Genomic DNA, 20,168 nt, shown 5'->3' with positions numbered 1-20,168 from the left:
AAAATCCAAAACACGTACAAACTCCAAAACACTTGCAAAATCCAAAACACGTACAAACTCCAAAACACTTGCAAAATCCAAAACACGTACAAATTCCAAAACACTTGCAAAATCCAAAACACTTGCAAATTCCAAAACACGTACAAATTCCAAAACACGTACAAACTCCAAAACACTTGCAAACTCAAAAACACATGCAAATTCCAAAACACAACGGAAGTGCTCCAGGACGCTAGGGGCAGTGTTGAGCTCGATTTGCAAAATAAACGGCAAGTTTGTCTGTATGGGACGGTCTAGTCTCCGTCGCGCTTCCCAGGTTGCCTAGCAACCGTGATACTAACCGCTGGAAACGTGTCATACAACTTGGTTTGACAGAAATGAGGGAGAACATATTTTGTTCATTTGTTTGTTTGTTTCTACATGAGCTTTGTGTGATTTGATAAGTATCTGAGGCTGAGACCACAGGACAGTAAAACATGATTTTTGGGCTTCATTTCTGTACTGAACAGTTATTTAAGATTAGTTAGTAAATAAGAATTAGCTAATGTTGTTCATGAGACTAAAGTCATCTCACTTTGGTAATGTAAATATAATATGGCCAATATTATAGTTATTATATTAATCATTATTAGCTATTACAGCAGTGAACATGAACTCTGTGTCAAATACTGAGCTTCAGTACAGATTCAAGTTGCAGTTATGTCTTATCACCTTAAATCTTCACTCAAAGACAAGTATCTTTGACAGTGCATATATAGATGTATCATATATAAGAGACAAATGTTGTTCCTTCATGTTGTCATTACTAAATTTGGCTCATTGCTTACATATATTTATAAAAAGAAAATGTACAAGCTGTGATAACTGTTTCTGATAAAATGAAGAGTAGACTGATATATGAAATATTCCTTTATTGGGTGAGAAAATCAGACCATGTCATAACTGCTGTAAGTCACACAGAATAGATATCAGAGCCTTAAACAGGCTGACTTCTGCTAAATGGGTCAAACTGGGCAGAAAGTCTACAAACACATAACATCCTTATAGAATATGATGTAACACTATAGATCAACTTAGCTCAGAATATATAAAGCATATAAACAGTTACAGCAATATGATGCAACACACACAGCAGCTACTGATCCAAAATACTCAAAGCTTCATAGAACTGAAACCAACATTTATTTTTAGCTCCATTCTGCTGCTGATACAGACTTTAGGTTTCTGAACATTAAACTTGTTGCTGCCTTTCATAGTGTGTAACTTGAAGGCCCTGAGTACTCTGAGTACTTTCTCCCACACTGGAAACACTGGGATGATCACATTATTTGAACATTGCCTAATAAGACTGATTCAGCACAGACAGTTATGTTAAACTTTCCTAGCAGTCCTTCACAAACAGGGAACAGTCTGTCTATTCTCTCCATCTGTCAGCTGCTGCTGGCTCTTCCTCCTCCTCTTCCTCACACACTGCTGAGTTTGTCCTGGTGGATCATCAGGGCTGCAAAGCCTCACAGATGATGTGCAGCAGTGGGTCCCTCAGTCTGTCCTCACTCTGGACACTTGCAGTCGTCACACATGGAAATCAAATGTGTGATAAGCTGCAGGATTCAAACACAAGTGTAACTTATAAACACATGTTCATACTTTTATTCCACAATCAGAGAGAAAGAAACAGAGAGAGAGTGCAGGACAGACAGACAGGTGACAGTCTCAGGTGTACACACTGCTACACAACAGCACCAGAGAAGCAGGATTTAGTGTTTGTGTTATTACGAGTGCTAAACAAGAAGAGTTCCAGATGGTGCAGTGGACACATGTGTGACTGCTGTGATTAAAGCATCTTTCTTTCAGCTTAACGAGTGAACCGTCAGCTCGTTCAAACACACGTTAAAGTGCGTTTGGCTCGACACCACCGAACAGAGGCAGCAATATAACACAGCTAACATTAACAGTGCAGTGAATCTTCCTTGTGCTGTGATATTCAGGACTGCAAACCGAGCAGCATCACTGACTTTCAGCTTGTTGTGTTTGTGGATATATGACTGACTTTAATTATCCACAAAATCATCACAATCTCTGTAAGATTAAGGTCGACTATATATATATTTATTAAAGTAAAGGCTTTAAAACCAAGTTAATTCTGAAAGTACAAACATCGCTAATGTCAACTTTCCCGACATGTGGCCAACAATAATGGTTTCATGTTCTTCATTAAAAAAACATTTGCGCATAAATAAGTGACATAATATTCAGCACTTACTTCTGAAAGTTTACTCTTCCTCCGCTCCGCTTCCACCGTTTTTTTTCGGCAAAATTATCCACACCACCACCGCACTATGAAGTCTGGGATATGTTGGGCCATGAAGGCTACACCGACCCATCCTTAAAATTCAGGGAAATTATGGACGCATTTCAGGGCCGCATTTCGGGCAGCCTTTGAATTGGGAAAGCCTTCTCTTGTCGCCTTAAAATGCGGCCTTTAAGGCTGCAAACCCCAAATCCGGTCATTGGTACTTCCTGGCTTGTGTAGTTAGTAGGTAACAAAAGCTCAACACTGCCCCTAGCGTCCTGGAGCACTTCCGTTGTGTTTTGGAATTTGCATGTGTTTTTTAGTTTGCAAGTGTTTTGGAGTTTGTACGTGTTTTGGAGTTTGCATGTGTTTTTTAGTTTGCAAGTGTTTTGGAGTTTGCAAGTGTTTTGGAGTTTGTACGTGCTTTGTCTCTAGGGGCCACCGTACTGGATAATGGGAGGAAATTAAGAATTCATCTCGGAGCATCTTTTTTAATTTAGCCTGAACTCAGACTGAGACATATTTACAACAAAGCTCTCCTGATCTCAAAGACAAAAATCCTGCACCAGTTCCTGGACCATACAAGAAGAAGCTGTGGCCTTTGTGCAGAGATCAGGTTTAAACTTGCATACAGCATCTGGAAACAAATTATGTTTTTAGCTAACAAAGGGCTAAAGATACCATTTAAAAGTGGTTCTTTGCTAATGTTATGTGCAGAGACAACACTGGCAGTCAGTTTCTCCAAGGGCCAAATGACAAACAGGGAATGGAGTGCAGGGCTGCAAAAACACACTGAACATGAATTTTGTATCTCAGCAAACCGCTGAGTGCACATTTTGTAAGAGTAGACTTTGCAGACATAATAATTGTTTTATTTATTTTAGGCTTAATTAGACTTCAGATTAGAAAAGTCTGGTTACACAGAATCAGCACGAATCATTTTAACCTACCAGTCATTTTAGCTTACAGCCCATAATAGTTTAGCAACAGGTCTGTGTCGTCGAAGAGGGGAAATCAATACAAGCACGTGTGTCCTCATCCATGTTTTATTGACATCATCTTTATTGGCGTTAAAATCCAGAGCCTGTATATAAGCCTGACAATAAGGATGGATGCATGTATAACCAACACGGGCTGGTGTAACGGAGGAAGTGTGCTCATGAGCGAGAAGATGCAGAAGCTGGATGAAAACTGGTTTTCTTTCTTTTTTAAACAAATATTTATTCAAATATATCGTTGATCGTCCGTGTTCAGCGTTAAGCACGGAGACCTGGATGCTGCCATCCCGCCACCATCGCTGAGCTCAGGCTCCCTCTGCTCTGCTGAGACCCGTGGAGGAAGCAGGAGATCGGACACGTGCGCGCTGAGGGCTCAGGCTGTCATTTCCAGCGCGCGTGCCGCCCACAGGCTCTGCGTGTCTCGTGAGGAGTGCTGTCCTTTCTCTCCCCCCACAGGTGTAAAACAGAAGCTGCTCGTGACGCTTTGCGCGGCAGATTCCTGCTCGTGTCCATCCCGCTGCAGTTTGTCAGGAAGGCACCACAAGTCACTCTTAACAATAATAGCCTCCGCCTAACACGACGACTGTCGCTATATTAACATGAACAATGAACAATATTACACCTACTTTAAAAAGGTTTCTTTACTTTATGAAACATACATTTCAGTGTTATGTGTCTCACTTATTTTATCCAAACATGAAATTATTAGATAAATGATTGTGTGACACGGGGAGAGGGGACAGGTAATCTGTGAACACTGACACGAGCAGAAACCAGGTGAGTCCTGATCCTGATGAGAGTGAATCACAACCAGACTTTGTCTAACTTTGCAGGTGGAGGTTTTGGCAAGAGAGGGGTAATTGGTCCGGGTGAAGCAGCGTGGTGTCCAGGTGAGGTGATCCGAGAGTGGTGTGACGGGAGGGCAGGCAGGTGAGCGGATCCAGGATGACTGGGGGTGTAGAACACAGGGGTAACACTGCTGTGAGCAAACATCTATGACGGTCAGCACTAACTGTGGTTACTTGAAGACCCGGTGGAGAGTTTCCAGGTGGAAACCGTTATTCGGAGGTAAAACCCCGGACTCACCCGGACCATGACACCCTGCACCAGTAATTCCCATTTAACAGCTGATTAGGGAGAAATGTATTACTTAATAATAATTATTATTATTATTTTATAATAAGCGCGATATTTTAGCACAGTGAAATCCAGAGACTGTAGATTTCGCTGCTGAATCAGCCATAAACACGGCGGATGAGCTGGCAGGTGACTTTTATTTTGATATACAAATACCGGAAGTCCTTCCGTTCTCCGTTCCCGCGACTTTACTGCTCGGTTGGCTGAGTGACGTCTCTCACCGACCGGTGAAATACACCGACAAATCGACCGGACTGACCGCTTATCCGTCTTTGCTGGAACTCACGGACTGTCCCTCTCCTCTCCCCGGCCTGAAGGGCCGAGCCGCTGACACGGAGCGGTAGCGCTTCTCCGCAGGATGATGGATGTATCTCCGGTACTGACCGACGGACGCGCATCCCGGTGGACTCGGCGGACGGTCAGCGCACACTTTTGACCAGCTCAAAGAAGACTGACGCACCGGCTGTTTGCTCCTTCAGTTTTGATCCTTTCCCCCGGAATGTCATCATCAAGGAGCGAGTGAAGCATCTGCTCTCGCCGGGTGCCGCTGGACGTCCTTCTCCTCAAGGGTTTCTGGCGCTTTTAGCAAACGTTAGCACCGGTATGAGCGGAACCGCATCTGCCCGTCATATCTAACCGGGGTCGGAGGCTGCTAGCAGGGAAATATTTGGATCTGTGGATGAGATTGTGTACGGAGCGGAGGAGGACGGAGGAAGAGCAGCGGCAGCAGCGGAGAACCGAACATCCACCCTCATCCCCGGAGGGGGGCAGAAGCAGCGACGAGGCCACAGGACGATGTGAAGATGGGGGTAGTTTTCGGTCTCCTGTGGCTGTTTACCGGCTTCCTGCAGGGCGTGCACGGCCAGGGCGTGTACGGTAAGGACGTCATTAGCATACAATTCAAATATTTTGAGTTACCACATGCACGCGCACCTTACATGTTACGTGAATGCGATTTTGAGTGCACGCGAGCGGAGTATTACAAACAGCAACTTGACCTTGTGAGGGATTTGGCTCCTGTGCGTGTGCGTGCGTGGCTGGTTCGTGGTTCATTCAGTCACACTCGTGCCTGGCATAAAGGCACAACAGGTAGGCTGCTACACAAACACAGATAAGCACACCTGTGCATACAGGGACAGCCGCAGTGCTAATCCTGCATCGTGGCCCCAGCAGTGCCGTTATTAGATGGCACTGTGGGTTCGGTGTGTGCCGGTGGGTCTGTATGAAGCAGCCTGCAGCTCCGTGCAGCAGGAGATGGCGACACGATGCTGCTGCTGCTGCTTTCACTGTGTCAGTCCTGACATGACCGGGCACTGGAAATGACTGGAAATGCCGGTTCTTTTACTGGTATGCTGCTGGTTCGTTCCTGTAGTTACTGTAACACATGCCAGCTCCTGCACGGTGGCCATTCCTCTACTGTACATAAACCCCGATCTTCTCATTTTGCCTTACTTGCACATTTCAAATAATCTGGTGTAATCTGGTGTCATAACTGTGTCCTGCTATACTTTGGTCCTCCAGTAGAAATCAAGTTGCATGTACTATAATACTGTGTTGTTTTTCTGCTTATTTCTGTGTCGTGGCTCTTAGTAAATACAGTCAGTGTGTTACTGTAGACAGTGTGCTGGTGCTCAGGCATCTGCTGTTTCAGCCTCTTACTTTATAAATGCCCTTTTTACAAAACTGCATTTTCCAATGTCTATTTTATAATTTTATATTTGACTTTTACATTTTGCCCAATTCAAAGCATGTAATGGCCAACAGTTGTATTTTGATGGTTGTGCTAGGCTGCACCCTGAACAGCAGCATCGCTGACCTGCTTTTACAGCCAGGTAACCAGAGTTTAGTCCTACACTTTTCAGTGTTTGCTCATTTTATGAAATGAAATACTATGACAACATGTCAGTGCAGCCAGCCAATCATAAGTGATAATACCCCACCACTGAGCTTATAGCCAGCAAGCTACTTTGATTTCAAATGTACAAGTCATCTCCATCTTTGTCTGACCACAGAAATTTAATACAATTTATTTATACAGCACCAAAATAAGCAGTCGCCTCAAGGTGCTTTGTATTGTAACGCAGACCCTACAATAACACAGAGAAAAACCCAACAATCATATGACCCCCTATGAGCAGCACTTTGGCGACAGTGGGAAGGAAAAACTCCCTTTTAACCTCCGGCAGAACCAGGCTCAGGGAGGGGCGGAGCCATCTGCCAGAGATTAATAACGTGTATGATTCAGCGCAGGCCACGGCCAGAGTGACCAGATCATTAGTTTAGCACATGTCCACATGTCAGAAACATGTTAGTCCTTGATATGTCTGTGTCGAGTCAAAGATCTCTGTGACATCAGTAGGTGTGTGGTGCTGTGTGTAAGTGCATGAGACATGCAGCAGGAGTGTGTGAGTGTGCTGCAGAGAAATACTAAAATGCAGCATGTGGAGGTCAGCGTGGACGCTCAGTGGACACTAGTGGATCCGTGTGTATTTACTTTTGTAAAAACACATGGCTGTGCTCAGCATAAAACACAACCATACCTTCAGAGCCTGAAAGCTGAAGCCCAGGTGGGCGCCCTTTAAAGCTCTTTTCTGTGGCCATCATTTATTTCCTGCAGAGGTTTATGGAAACTCGTCCTTGGTCTTGACCTCAGCAAACTCTTCTCTGAGGAGTTTTTGGGCCCACACACTCATTTTCTAACCCATTTTATAAATGTTGGTCATGGAGGATTAGCTGGTATGTTTACTGGCAGTGATTAGTGATTGACAGAGTGACATCACAAACCCGTGAGTTAGATTACAGTGTGAATGGTTGTCTCTGTGTTAGCCCTGTGACAGACTGGTGACCTGTCCAGGGTGCACCCTGCTCGCACCCTATGATAGCCCCCCGCAACACTGACAAGGATAAGCTGAAGAGAACGCATGGGTGGATGCATGGATGGATGGATGCATAGATGGATGGATGGATGGATGGATGGATGGATGCATGGATGGATGGATGGATGGATGGATGGATGGATGGATGCATGGATGGATGGATAGATGGATGGACGCATGGATGGATGGATGCAGGTGGATGCATGGGTGGATGCATGGATGGATGCATGGATGGATGCATGGGTGGATGCATGATGGATGCATGGACATTACTTTTGTATTTTTCGGTGACCCTGTCTCTATAATTATCAGTAAACAATGCAGTTTTTTCCCATAGACTGTATAAACCAAGTGAAGCCTTCTCGTGCAGAGGTCTGTGTGAAACTCAGTCCCCTCTTACTTCAGTAAAAAGAAGATAAGATAAAGAACTTTATTGTCATTGTAGTTATACAACGGAATTTGTGTGGTAGCTCACAGAGGCCAGCAGCAATAAAACAAGAAGCAGCATAGTAACATAATAACCATAGTAAACGTAGTAACAGTATCAAATATAAAGTAAAAAGTATAAAGTCAAACAGTGTCATATAATATAACAGTATTTACAGTGTGGTAGTTGAGTGCAAGCATCAGTGCCCAGTAAATGACTGTACATTAGCAGCAGACACGACATATTGTTGTTGACTTCATCAGCTCGGTCACCAGACTCAGGCTGTTCAGAGTTCACCGTTCTTGTTGTTTCTCTGATAAATAATTGTCCATTATGCTGGGGTGAATATATCCCAGAATCAGAATCAGAAAGGGGTTTATTGCCAAATGTTGAGCAGGTTTACAACATTAGGAAATTGCTGCGGTGCTTCAGTGCAAACATACTGTCATAAATAGCACTTAAATAGACATGAAAAAATAAAAGTAGGAATAAGAATTAAAAGTGCTACGTAGAAAGATATATGCATGAGTGCAGGTGGTGATCAGTGCCAAACATGGAATGATGCAGTGAACACAGCGTAGGGTCATGTGTTAGTGGCGGGGACAATCATGTGGTTATTGTTCATGTGTCCAACAGCAGAGGGGAAGAAACTGTTCTTATGGCGAGAGGTTCTGGTGCGAATGGACCGGAGCCTCCTGCCTGAGGGGAGCAGGTCAAACAGACTGTGTCCAGGGTGAGAAGGGTCAGCTGAGATCCGAGCTGCACGCCCCAGTGTCCTGGAGGTGTACAGGTCCTGCAGAGATGGGAGTCTGCAGCCAATCACCTTCTCAGCAGAGCGCACAACACGCTGCAGTCTCTGTTTGTCCCTGATAGTGGCTCCAGCGTACCACACGGTGATGGAGGAGGTGAGGATGGACTCGATGATTGCGGTGTAGAACTGCATCATCGTCCGTGTTGGCAGGTTGAATTTCTTCAGCTGCCTCAGGAAGTACATCCTCTGCTGGGCTTTCTTGATGACGGAGGTGATGGTGGGCTCCCACTTCAGGTCCTGGGTGATGGTGGTACCCAGGAAGCGGAATGAGTCCACAGAGGTGATGATGGGGGGGAGTGGGGCTGTGTGCTTCCTGAAGTCCACAATAATCTCCACTGTCTTCTGGGCATTCAGCACCCAGATATCCAAACTAACCAAAGAAAGTCACATCATTCTGTTATCATTCCCTTTGGCTAACCTAAACTAATGGAATAGTTTAACACTGAGAAGTTCAGTTTGAGGACTGTTTCATGTAAAAAGCTGTGTAACCAATCACACTCATCCATCATGAACCTTTAAATGCTGCCTAACTGTGTGCAGCATTAACATGTTACACCTCAAACACACAACAAAGAATAAAACAGAGGAAGGATTAAACTAATCTGTTGCTAAACATGATATGAAAACACATCATTACAGAAAGTGTTCTCAGGTTATTAAAGTTTGACAAATAACATCCGAAGAATCTCACCTGAGAAGTGTAGAGCGTTGTACTAGTTACAAGTCATAGTTACTAGTTACTCCTTCAAATAAGTAACTGAGTTAGTAACTGAGTTACAAGATTCTAAAAGTAATTAATTACTTGAAAAGTAACTATTGAGTTACTTTAAAAAAATGTTTAGCCCTCTGGGGTCCAGGGTATAATTGATTTCCCCAGTTCACCTTTAAAAAAGTGGTCGTCGGGCAGAAAGTGATCCCCGCCCGCGGGAGCGCGCAGCTGCTTAAAGCTGCAGCGCCCAGATTACTTACAGCTACTTCTGCAGCTGATGTAAGGTGCAGTCAGCTGAACACAGCTTCAGTCGTCTGTTTGTTGAAAAATAACGGTAACAGCGTTGTAACGATAGAAATAGTAATTAGTTAGATTACTCTTACTGAAAAAAGTACAAACGGTCCACGCTCACAGTGCTGGTGAATGTTTGAGCCGTGCAGCCACTGCTTCTTGTTTTGGCAGATAAATAATAAACTTGTGAAAATATTCAATGACGATCAGTGGCAGCAGATTTAGGAAATGTGTGACTGTGACATCGAGGCCTGTGGAAGAGATCGATCAGGCGTGTGACCTTTTCATGGGTGGGTTGCTGTTTTTAAGAGTTTTACAAACTGTTGTGCGTCAGCATCGCTGGTGTTGTCAGTGCCAGTATTGACATGACCTTGGGATAATATTATGATCAGATTTTGTTGTAATTGTAGATATCAGATGGTAGTTTCAGTAATCACCTGGAGCATCTGAAGAGGACGTACCTGTTTATCAGTGTGCTGACAGCAGACTGTTGAAAAACCTCACAACAAAAGAATGGTTGTTGTGCAGCAATTTTACTCATATCCAAGCAAACATGTGTGATGGTGTTGAGAGCACGATCGTGTGTCTGCTGCGTGTCGTCATAGATGCTGTGTAAAAGAGGCCAGTTTGCACATCATTTCTCAGCAGTGAGTTGTTGCTTGTGAAGCGCACTCATGTTCTTGTTGACTCTAGGTAATAAATGAGATGTGAAGCAGATGTTTTAGACCAGAGCGCTATCCCCTGCAGCACGTGTGTCACAGCCGTCGGTGTGGCACGCTGGGATGAGAGCGTGCTGTGGACACACTGTCACATGTTCTGACCTGAGGTCAACCAATCGCATAAAGTACATGAAAGAAAACAACTAATACTTTATTTGTTCATAACTGAATAACAATAAATGACTTCACTGTTTGGTCTGTGATTACTAATAATAATAATAGTAGATAAATACTTTGATATAAATGTAATTTGATTACAGATTACACCTACACCCTCAGCTTTGACGTGCTCACACCCAGCAGTGCTGGGGTCGCCACTGCAAAGAGTGTGAGTGTGTGTCAGTGTGTGAGTGTGTGTGAGTTACGAATAACCAGGATGTTTGAACTCTTCTTCGGTCCTTACAGTCTGTAAAGGAGCACATCACCACGGTGATGTTGGTGAGAAAACTGGAGATGATTTGTTGACATAAAACAAAACTTTTAATTCTTTTAAACACATTGTATATGATGCTGATTCTTTCATTTAATCTTTGCTTGTTGTCTAAATATGGATCACTAGGATTGGTGTGTAATCTGTTTAATCTAATAGTCTTATATCCAACGATAGGGAAATTCACAGCTTTGCTAACCAGTCGCCACGAGTCGTCTAAAATAGATTTTGTTTCAACTATTTATATGTGATGCAGATATTTGACAAAATATTAGATAAAAAAGCGAAGCTCTCAATTTACCGGTCGATCTACGTCCCTACCCTCACCTATGGCCACGAGCCTCTCTGCTTGGGCTGCTGCCCCCGCGACCCGGCCCCGGATAAGCAGAAGAACCACTAGTGCTGGTTAGCTGGATTAGCATATTGGCTGTCACTGATTGGTCAAGTCCATATCTGTTATCAGCTGTATTTTTGGGGATGCACGTATAACTCACAGCTATGTGTCATGTGTTTTCTGAGGTATGGCTATAGTAGCAGTGTGTTCACACCAGGCTGATGCATCTTCACACAGGCCAAGAAGAAAAGACAACAGCTGTCACAGCTCTCTGCTGTACTCGTGCTGGCTGTGATGATATCTGTGGGTTTCCAGAAAGAGTCCAGCGGCTGCATCTGTGTCAGTGACACAGGGCAAAACTCCAGGTGACTGTTGAACAAGTGAGCACGTGTATAAATGGGCTGTACCATCAGCTTTTTACATTTACTGATGTACAACAGTGAACCATGACAACTGACAGGCAGAAATCATCAAATCCAGATGTTCTTAGTGCGCCTGAGCTGTCAGGTGTTTCATGGAAAAATGTAACTTTTACAACAGAAGGAAGTTACGTTGTTGACAAATGATGTTCGTCAGTTACCTTTTTTTGATGAAAACAAGGTGATGAGATAACCCGGAGCGTGAGCATCAAAGTGCTCACCATAGCTGTTCACGTTGGTCTTCTGTGTGTTTCCCTACTAATAACACACACAGTGTGTGTTTGCTTTGGGTCTGACCGTGTGACGTCACCTCACACCCAGATTATCTGTAATCTTATATGTGACAGATTAGAGAAGAGGAGGCGTATTACATCACAGCCGATGTTACTTACATCGGTGCTGATGCGTCTGCGGGGCCGTGCAGCTAAAACTCCATTTTTACCAAAACTGGTGTTCAAACAGAAGCTGTGAGGCTGCAGGAGGACAGGGAGGAAGGACAGGAAGGGGATTAGGTAGCAACATCTGTGTGTTTGTATTGGAACATTTGGTGAATGGAGGCCTGATTGTTCTGCTGGTTTCTGCCACACAGGCTTTGGGACGAGCTGAGCTCAAATGATAAGTTGACTAATCTATGAGACAGAAAATTAATTTCAGACTTGATTATCTTTTAGCTCAATTTGAGAACGAAAGGAGGACAGTGTCTCCGGTCCAAACTACAGCACGCTGTCCACGATCAGACTTACATTATTTGAAAGTGTCGCATTTGTCTGTTGTGTTCCACGACCATCGTTTGCAGCTGCAGCAGGTAAACTGAATGTTTGTTGTATACTTGAAATTTCCTGCTGAAGTCACGTGTTTGTTTCACCACATGCCTTTGGGATGTACATCTTCCTGTCACAGATGCTTTGTACGTGTATTGCAGTGTGAGTTTAGCGCTTCTGCAGCATGCTGGTCGCTGAGCAGATGGATGTGTGCGGGATCCAAACAGCATGACCCTCCTAGTTCACTGATCCCCCTGCACTGACCTTTTCTTTTTTATGAGATAAATATTTATGAGCTTTTTAAACTGTGGATTTATTTGATGTCCATCCAATTGCTTCCGCTGATCCTTTTCTGGGTCAGGGGGGCGCTGGAGCCTATCCCAGCTGTCACAGGGCGAGAGGCGGGGTCCACCCTGGACAGGTCGCATTCGCACCCACGGACAAGTACATGTCTTTGGACACCGTGCTGCCCTTTAGTGGGTATGGTTGTTTTAAAAATGACACCACGGCTGTAACGGCTGTAGCGTTTGTTCAGTTTCAACCATCTAAGTGTGCACTGAACACATCAGCTTTCACACACGGTCACACTGACACACGGTGCTAACAACAACAAATTGTTGCTTTTAGCTTGAAACAGACCAAATGATGAAAACTGAAGGACGTGTGTACAGTTAGTAGAATCTGTCTGAAACACAGTGGCAGCTGGACTTCCCCCTGCAGCAGCTGCTGTTTGTTCACGGGCTCAGCTACTGCTGCTGATGTCCTGAGCAGAGCTTACAGCATGTAAAGGCTGCCAGCTTAGCTAGCTGGACCTCTGCTTTGTGGGTTGGATCTCATTTATAAGAAGAACGTGAGCACAAAAGCCAAAAATCCTGTGAGGAGAAAAACATTTATGAAACTTGGATGTAGGGCTGTTCGATATAACCATGCATATCGGCTCACGATATAAAAACGTCTGTCGGTTCATTTTACGCTGTCGTTTGTTTTGTGGTGTCGCAAAACAAACTGTTTACGGCAATATTCGTTCATGGCTTTGATGTCACTGTAGAAGTTCTTAAACCTCTCTCTTTCTCTTATATTTAACATAACCACACTACGGACGCACAAGCGACTGTTTTTGTGCGTTGTCGTTAGCAACAACAATCGTCTGGCTCCGCCGTCCGCTTGTTTATTTTCCACATAAACCTTTCACAATAAAGCTGAAGATCCTGCTGAGATTTTCCAAAATAAACTGACTCACGTGAAATAGTATGCAGAGTGTTTACAGACGAGAGGCTGAAAAGAGCCGTCAGGTGCTCAAAATGAACCTTAGAACGGGCCGTGTGGTAAATACTCACAAAGAAAACTGTTGTGCAACACGGGACTCCAGGTACACGACGCCCAGCTGCAAACACGTCACGGAGGCCGAGCTGCCTGACAGTCACAGAATTAGCTGAAAATGTTTGTGATGTATATCGTTGTCGGGACGATCTTATATTGAGATATGAGAGTTTGGTCATATGGCACAGCCACACCCAAATGCACACGGTGGGCCTTTATGGATCAGTCAACCTGGACATGTGTGCATGTGGGCGAGCCTTGTACGCAGAGTTTCAACCAAAACACAGCAAAGATCTTACCTGCTCACTGTTCTCTTCTTTACTTTACAACATAAAGCAGCTTGTTGTGATTTGGTCCAATAGAAATCAAATGTAATTGGATAATTGAATTTTCCCCTTTGAGAGTACATTCTCTCCCAGTGCCTTAGAAATTCCAAATATGCTGGAAAATCTTTGTAATATTGATTAAAACTTCAGTTTCCTTCAGAGGGTGAACTGCCAGATTAAACTGTTTGAACAGTGACAGCATCACTGGCTAGAAGGAGCAGCTCTCAGACCCCAGCGTTAGTCCAGGACCTGCCTGATGACACTGAAGCTGCAAGTGTGAACCTCGGTTCGTCCGATGAGTCAGCCGCTGTCATCCTTCGATGGCGGCTCAGCCTGCAGTCAGTCGGTGTTGTTGTTGCTGTGCTCGCTGGCAGTCAGATGTGTTGTTTGATCTGTTGTTGGTGACACTGATCTGATTTCACAGCCATATGGGCTCATTTTCTGCCTCATAAACTCTCCTCAGCACAATGAAGTTAAAGCTCATTTGGATGGAAAAGGTCAAACACAAACAGCCAGTCTGCCGCACACTCGCTCTGCGTTTGGCAGCCTTTCACTCAACGACTCCAAACCACAGGTTGAGGAGCCGACGGCGCCTCCTGGAGGCCGCTCCGCTCACTGCAGGCGCCACACTTACTCACACAGTCTGGAGAATCTGAGTCCAGATCCATGTGCAGGACTGAGCACAACATAAAAGCACACGAGTCATCAGACTGAACACTTTTTGTTGCCTTTTATCGTCTGATTTGAGCAAATATGAAGATTTTACAATGAGTATGTGTGTCGTGGGTGGGAGTGGGTCTAGTCGGTTTTCAGGCTTTCTATACGCATGTTATTGTAATGCAGATCAAATTCAACTGAAGCTGGTACAAGGTGTCATTTTCTCTTGTGAGATCCATGTTTCGTTCCTGACAGTTACGATTCTTAATCATAACTGAGATTAAAAATCAATCGGCCGGGTTGAACATAAAGAGGATTTAATTTAGTGAGTAGCATCCTGTATGAGCAGATGATGATTACGAGAATCGTTTGTTACTCTCTCTGGTCTGAAAATGTTTCTTTGTTTGTTTGTTGTGTGGTTTGTGGTGTGTAATGTCCCCAGTTACGCACCTTTGTTAGCCAACCAGCTTTGAACAACCAAAACATAAATAAAAGAACATTTTATCGAAGAACATCCAAACACTGGAGAACGACCGCTGTCCGGACTCCTGATCCCACACGAAGTGTTTGTGGGAAACATAACAAACGTCTTAACCGACCAATCAGCGAGCATTAGCAGAGTGCTAGCATTTTACGAGCGCTGTCAAGTCATCTCTAAAAAAGCTGAAGGATGTAAGAGTTTTTGGAGGCACTCACACTATACTCGCAATATTTATATATGTAAATATAGATATATTTGATGTTTTTCAGACAATGTCTAAAATAATTGCTCATTAATTAGCTTTTGAGTATCTGCTGCTCGACTCTGCTGCTCGACTCTGCTGCTCGACTGAAACCACCTTCTCTAAAGTGGGACCGACATCAGTTTCTGACTGCTGGAAATATGTCGGTGCAGTGGGTCCAATGCTAAAGCTAGCCTGGACACAGGTATACATAATCAGACTGAGGAGTGAAGATCTGGTACACCTGTTGTGTTCATCCCCAGCACTGACTGATCATTGTGGAGTTTAGTTGAGTTTGGAGGAGGTGGGTTTTCAGTCTGTGTGTTTCTAATGAAACCTTTGTGAGGACTGTCTTCTCCCTGCACTGAACCTGATTTGTTCCCAAACCACACAACATAAGTCTGGACCTGGTACGCTCTCCTGGCCACGTACGTCTTCATACAAGTGCAGCCTCACACTGCTCAGGAATCTACACAGAATCTGTGTGTTTGTGAAACATCTTTGGTTACACCTTCAGTTACTGCAGCAGGACCGTTCAACACACCACACACTTATGTGACAGATAGATTTCAAGGCACTTTGCCTAAAATGCAAACCTAAACCAAAACGAAGTGTAAACACTTGAAACAGCCTGACGGTGCAGACGTTTCCTCCCAACAATAAATCTGTGATTATCCGTTGTCTAGAGGACATGAGCGACTTTCTGTCCAACATTATTTAAATGTTAAAATCCCGCGACATTGTGTTTTGTAAGTAATTTAAAACAAACACATAAGATGCTATCCTCTGTGCTGTTGCATGCTGGGACAGCAGGCTGAGGGTCGCAGGCGCCAACAGACTCAAACTGATCACAGGGACAGTAAAGCTGTGTGGATGAAGCTGGACTCTGTCAGGCAACACCTCCCACACACTCTGTGACGTGCTGGCCAGTCACAGTGAGAGACTGAGATTACCCATAATGCACCACTGACCGACACAGGAAATCATTCCTGGTTATCGCTGCACAACTCCTCCATCTGATGCACAGCACACAGTGCAGCAGTTACACGTCCTCTACAGACGAACAACAGACACAACGTTTGACAGTTTAAAATCTCACTCATATTTATCTAACCTCTGTAATACTCTGGATATTTATCATCTTGCTATTCGTAGATATATTAGAGCTAATTCTTATATTTGGTAACTTTATTGTCTGTTCTCAGTCATCCAGGTCATTGTAGTCTAAGGAGCTTGGAAAGAAAAGCGTCTGGACTTCGTTAAATTGCGCCTCTCATTCGAGAAGCTTCTTCAGTTCTGTTTGTTTGTAATATGTTGTATTCATTGATTTAGTTCAGTCTGTTATTGCCGTAGAGAAACTGTAACCACATCATGCAGGAATTAATAAGATATTCTAATCCGTAACTCTTAAAACTGGAAACATTTCTGCGTAGTCTGTGGGGGTCGATTTGGTTCCTCCGAAGCCTCCAGTGGTCATTAGAGGAACTGCATGTTTTCGTACTTCACCTTTAGCTTCATTTTGCAGCTCAGGAAACCTTCACTTTGCTTTACTTTTAATAACCAGCATTTCCACCAGCATGTGAGGCAGGCTGCCAGTGGCTGACGAGCCTGGAGACAGAGGTGGCATTAGCTGATCGACAAACCTCCTACAGATATTGAACCACATCACACGCTTCTCAGGCCTTTTTTGTTACCGTATCTGTACTGTATATGATGTTTGAAACGACTCTTCAGTACTAATATGAATCTACATAATACTTCAGCCACGTACACGTGAAACATCCTCAGTTCTTTTTTAAATATATTTGAAGTAATTTGCAAACAGGGGTGAGAGGTGTAGTAATGCTATCTCCTACTAGTATTAGCAGCTCGTAGTTAGTATTATTATACAATTTACTATTTGCTTCATTCACATGTCCTGGATGGACCCTTTATAGTGTCTTACCCAGTTCTCATGGCTGCCAAAGCTTTGTTTTGGTACTCTTTGGAAGGTTGGTAGTTTGATCCCCAGCTCTGTCGTCCTTGGGCAAACTACTGAAGCCTCCTTTGAGTGGCGCTGTCACTTGGTGTTCACTCTCTATGGTAGAGATCGCCTCCTGTTCCACAGTGGTGTTTTCGTGTAGCTTATCTGCGTAGCTATTTAATGAAAAACCTTTAGATATCTATCTTCATAGTAATCTTCACATACGTCATCCCAAACACGCTCTCTGTGTACTCACTCGTTAATTTATTGTCACAGTATTCTCTCACTGTGTCTTTAGGGATTCGCTAGCTTAGCTTAGCTCGAAGCAGACTCGCTAGCACCACGGCCTCTTCACCCATCCTACCTGCACTTTCCTGCTCATTGTGTCAGATGTTTAGTTACTCCTCGGCCTCCTTTAGCAGTAATGATACTTGTAATAAATGCAGCATATTTGCAGCTCTGGAGGCCGGGATTACTGAATTGGAGACTCTCTGTAGCCGGGGGAGCCAAAGGTAGTGTAGGCCCCGCTAGCTGTCCCCCAGCAGACAGAGGTCGATCATCTTGTTAATAATTTCACCTCCTCACTACGTACGACTCTGGATACTGTAGCTCCTGTGAAAACTAAGGTCTCTAATCAGAAGTACCTGACTCCGTGGTATAATTCTCAAACACGTAGCCTAAAGCAGATGACTCGTAAGCTGGAGAGGAAATGGCGTGTCACAAATTTAGAGGATCATCATTTAGCCTGGAGAAATAGTTTGCTGCTTTATAAGAAAGCCCTCCACAGAGCCAGAACATCTTACTATTCATCACTGATTGAAGAAAATAAGAACAACCCCAGGTTTCTCTTCAGCTCTGTAGCCAGGCTGACAAACAGTCAGAGCTCTTTTGAGCCAACCATCCCTTTAACGTTAACTAGTAATGACTTCATGAACTTCTTCACAAATAAAATTTTTATCATTAGAGAAAAAATTACCAATAATCATCCCACAGATGTAATATTATCTACAGCTACTCTTAGTACCATTGATGTTAAGTTAGACTCTTTTTCTCCAATTGATCTTTCTGAGTTAGCTTCAATAATTACTTGTTTAGTGAAGGTTACAAATGATCTTCTTATGGCCTCTGACAGTGGACTCATCTCTGTAGCTTCTCTTAGGCAGTATCATCAGAAGGCATAGCATACATTTTCACTGCTACGCAGATGACACCCAGCTCTATCTATCTATGAAGTAGGGCTGCCACGATTAATCGACTAGTCACGATCATGTCAAAATCGTCGACGACTAATTTAATAGTTGACGCGTCGTTTGAAGCTTTGTAAGATCACAAAAGACGCAGGAATAAGTAATAGGATTTAAGGGTGTAATAACAGACTGAAACAGAAGATGGCAGCACTGCATGTACAAGGATGCCAGCTGCCGTTAAACCCTGAAGAAGAAGAAGCAACTCCGATATCGTAGCTGTGTCCAAATTCAGGGGCCACATCCTTCGGAGGCCGCATTTGAAGGCCGATTACGTTACAGCAACGCGACGAAGGCTGTCCAGATGCAAATGCAGCCGACAAATGCGTCCTACTTTTCCCCAGATTTGAAGGATGGGTCGGGCGTATGGCCCAACCTAACCCAGAATTCATAGCGCAGCCCAGCCAATTCCAGTTTCCAACAATGGCGGCAGCTAGTTAGTTTTAATGTTACTCTTATTATTCTTTCTGGGTCACAAAATAAACGTTTAACATATTTTCAGGCGAGAATGTAGCTGTGCAAACCTCAAATATCTGCTCAGTTTATCAAGACACCGCATATTTTCAAAAGCGCTCGGACGTTTTCGGAGACGTCTGTTACCCACTAGCTCGATAGCTAGCCGGGGTTCAAGGCTCACTAGAGCCCGTGAGAACACCGGACTCCCGGCAAATCGTTTTCAAACCCACCGCCGTCTTTCGCTACTCAGGTTACACTCAGGTTGTTTGGCTTTTTCAGTATTTTATTTGTTCCTGAGTAAATCGGTTTGGCTGAGATTAAAGTTATAGTTTTTACACAGCTGAATAAATGTCAAAAAGAAAACTGATTATCAGAAGTGTGAGATGCTGGAGAATATACTCCAGTGTCCTGTTATATTTTAGATAGCAAGGAGTTTATTAAACTTCACCGAAACAATCTGCAAATGTCATTAAAATTTAATAAACTATCATCTTGTCTTTACTTTTAGTTAGCACAGACCTTAAACACTTAAAGCTGTCAGCTAATGATAGTTATATAAGAGCAGATGCTGCTGGTGCAATAAGCTGTACGTTTTACGTCCAATGGATGATGATCTGATTAGTCGACTAATCGCAGAAATAATCGACTATCAAAATAATCGTTTGTGGCAGCCGTAGTATGAAGCCAGATAACACACACCAATGAGTTAAACTGCAGGAATGTCTTAAAGACATAAAGACCTGGATGGCCGCTAACTTTCTGCTTCTTGATTCAGATCAAACTGAGGTTATTGTACTCGGCCCTGAAAAGCCTAGAAATATGGTATCTAAGCAGATTCTTACTCTGGATGGCATTACCTTGGCCTCCAGTAACGCTGTGAGGAACCTTGGAGTCATTTTTGACCAGGACATGTCCTTCAATGCACATATTAAACAAATATGTAAGACTGCTTTCTTCCATTTGCGCAACATCTCTAAAGTTAGAAATATCCTGTCTCAGAGTGACGCTGAAAAACTAGTTCATGCATTTATTACTTCCAGGCTGGACGACTGTAATTCATTATTATCAGGAAGTCCTAAAAACTCCCTGAAAAGCCTTCAGCTGGTCCACAGCAGATGGCCCCGCCCCTCCCTGAGCCTGGTTCTGCTGGAGGTTTCTTCCTGTTAAAAGGGAGTTTTTCCTTCCCACTGTCGCCAAAGTGCTGCTCATACCTTACAAAATAAGCACCTTGAGGCGACTGCTGTTGTGATTGGATGCTGTATAGATGAACAGAGT

General features: G+C 43.8%; 1 protein-coding gene across 1 annotated transcript in view; it reads left to right on the top strand.

Annotated features, from left to right (window-relative positions):
• Positions 1-3,513: 3,513 nt before the first annotated feature.
• The window catches only part of LOC113012614 (MAM domain-containing glycosylphosphatidylinositol anchor protein 2-like), a 104,568-nt gene continuing 87,913 nt past the window's right edge, over positions 3,514-20,168 (top strand). Inside the window, exon 1 of the mRNA XM_026152907.1 lies at positions 3,514-5,304. Within this exon, the coding sequence (XP_026008692.1) occupies positions 5,232-5,304 (73 nt within the window). The 5' untranslated portion in view covers positions 3,514-5,231. The remainder of the gene's footprint in view (positions 5,305-20,168) is intronic.

Source organism: Astatotilapia calliptera, chromosome 19 (assembly GCF_900246225.1).
Source record: "Astatotilapia calliptera chromosome 19, fAstCal1.2, whole genome shotgun sequence".
Taxonomy (NCBI): domain Eukaryota; kingdom Metazoa; phylum Chordata; class Actinopteri; order Cichliformes; family Cichlidae; genus Astatotilapia; species Astatotilapia calliptera.
The sequence above is the reverse complement of the archived record's forward strand: the minus strand, read 5'-3'. Positions and strand labels throughout refer to the sequence as shown.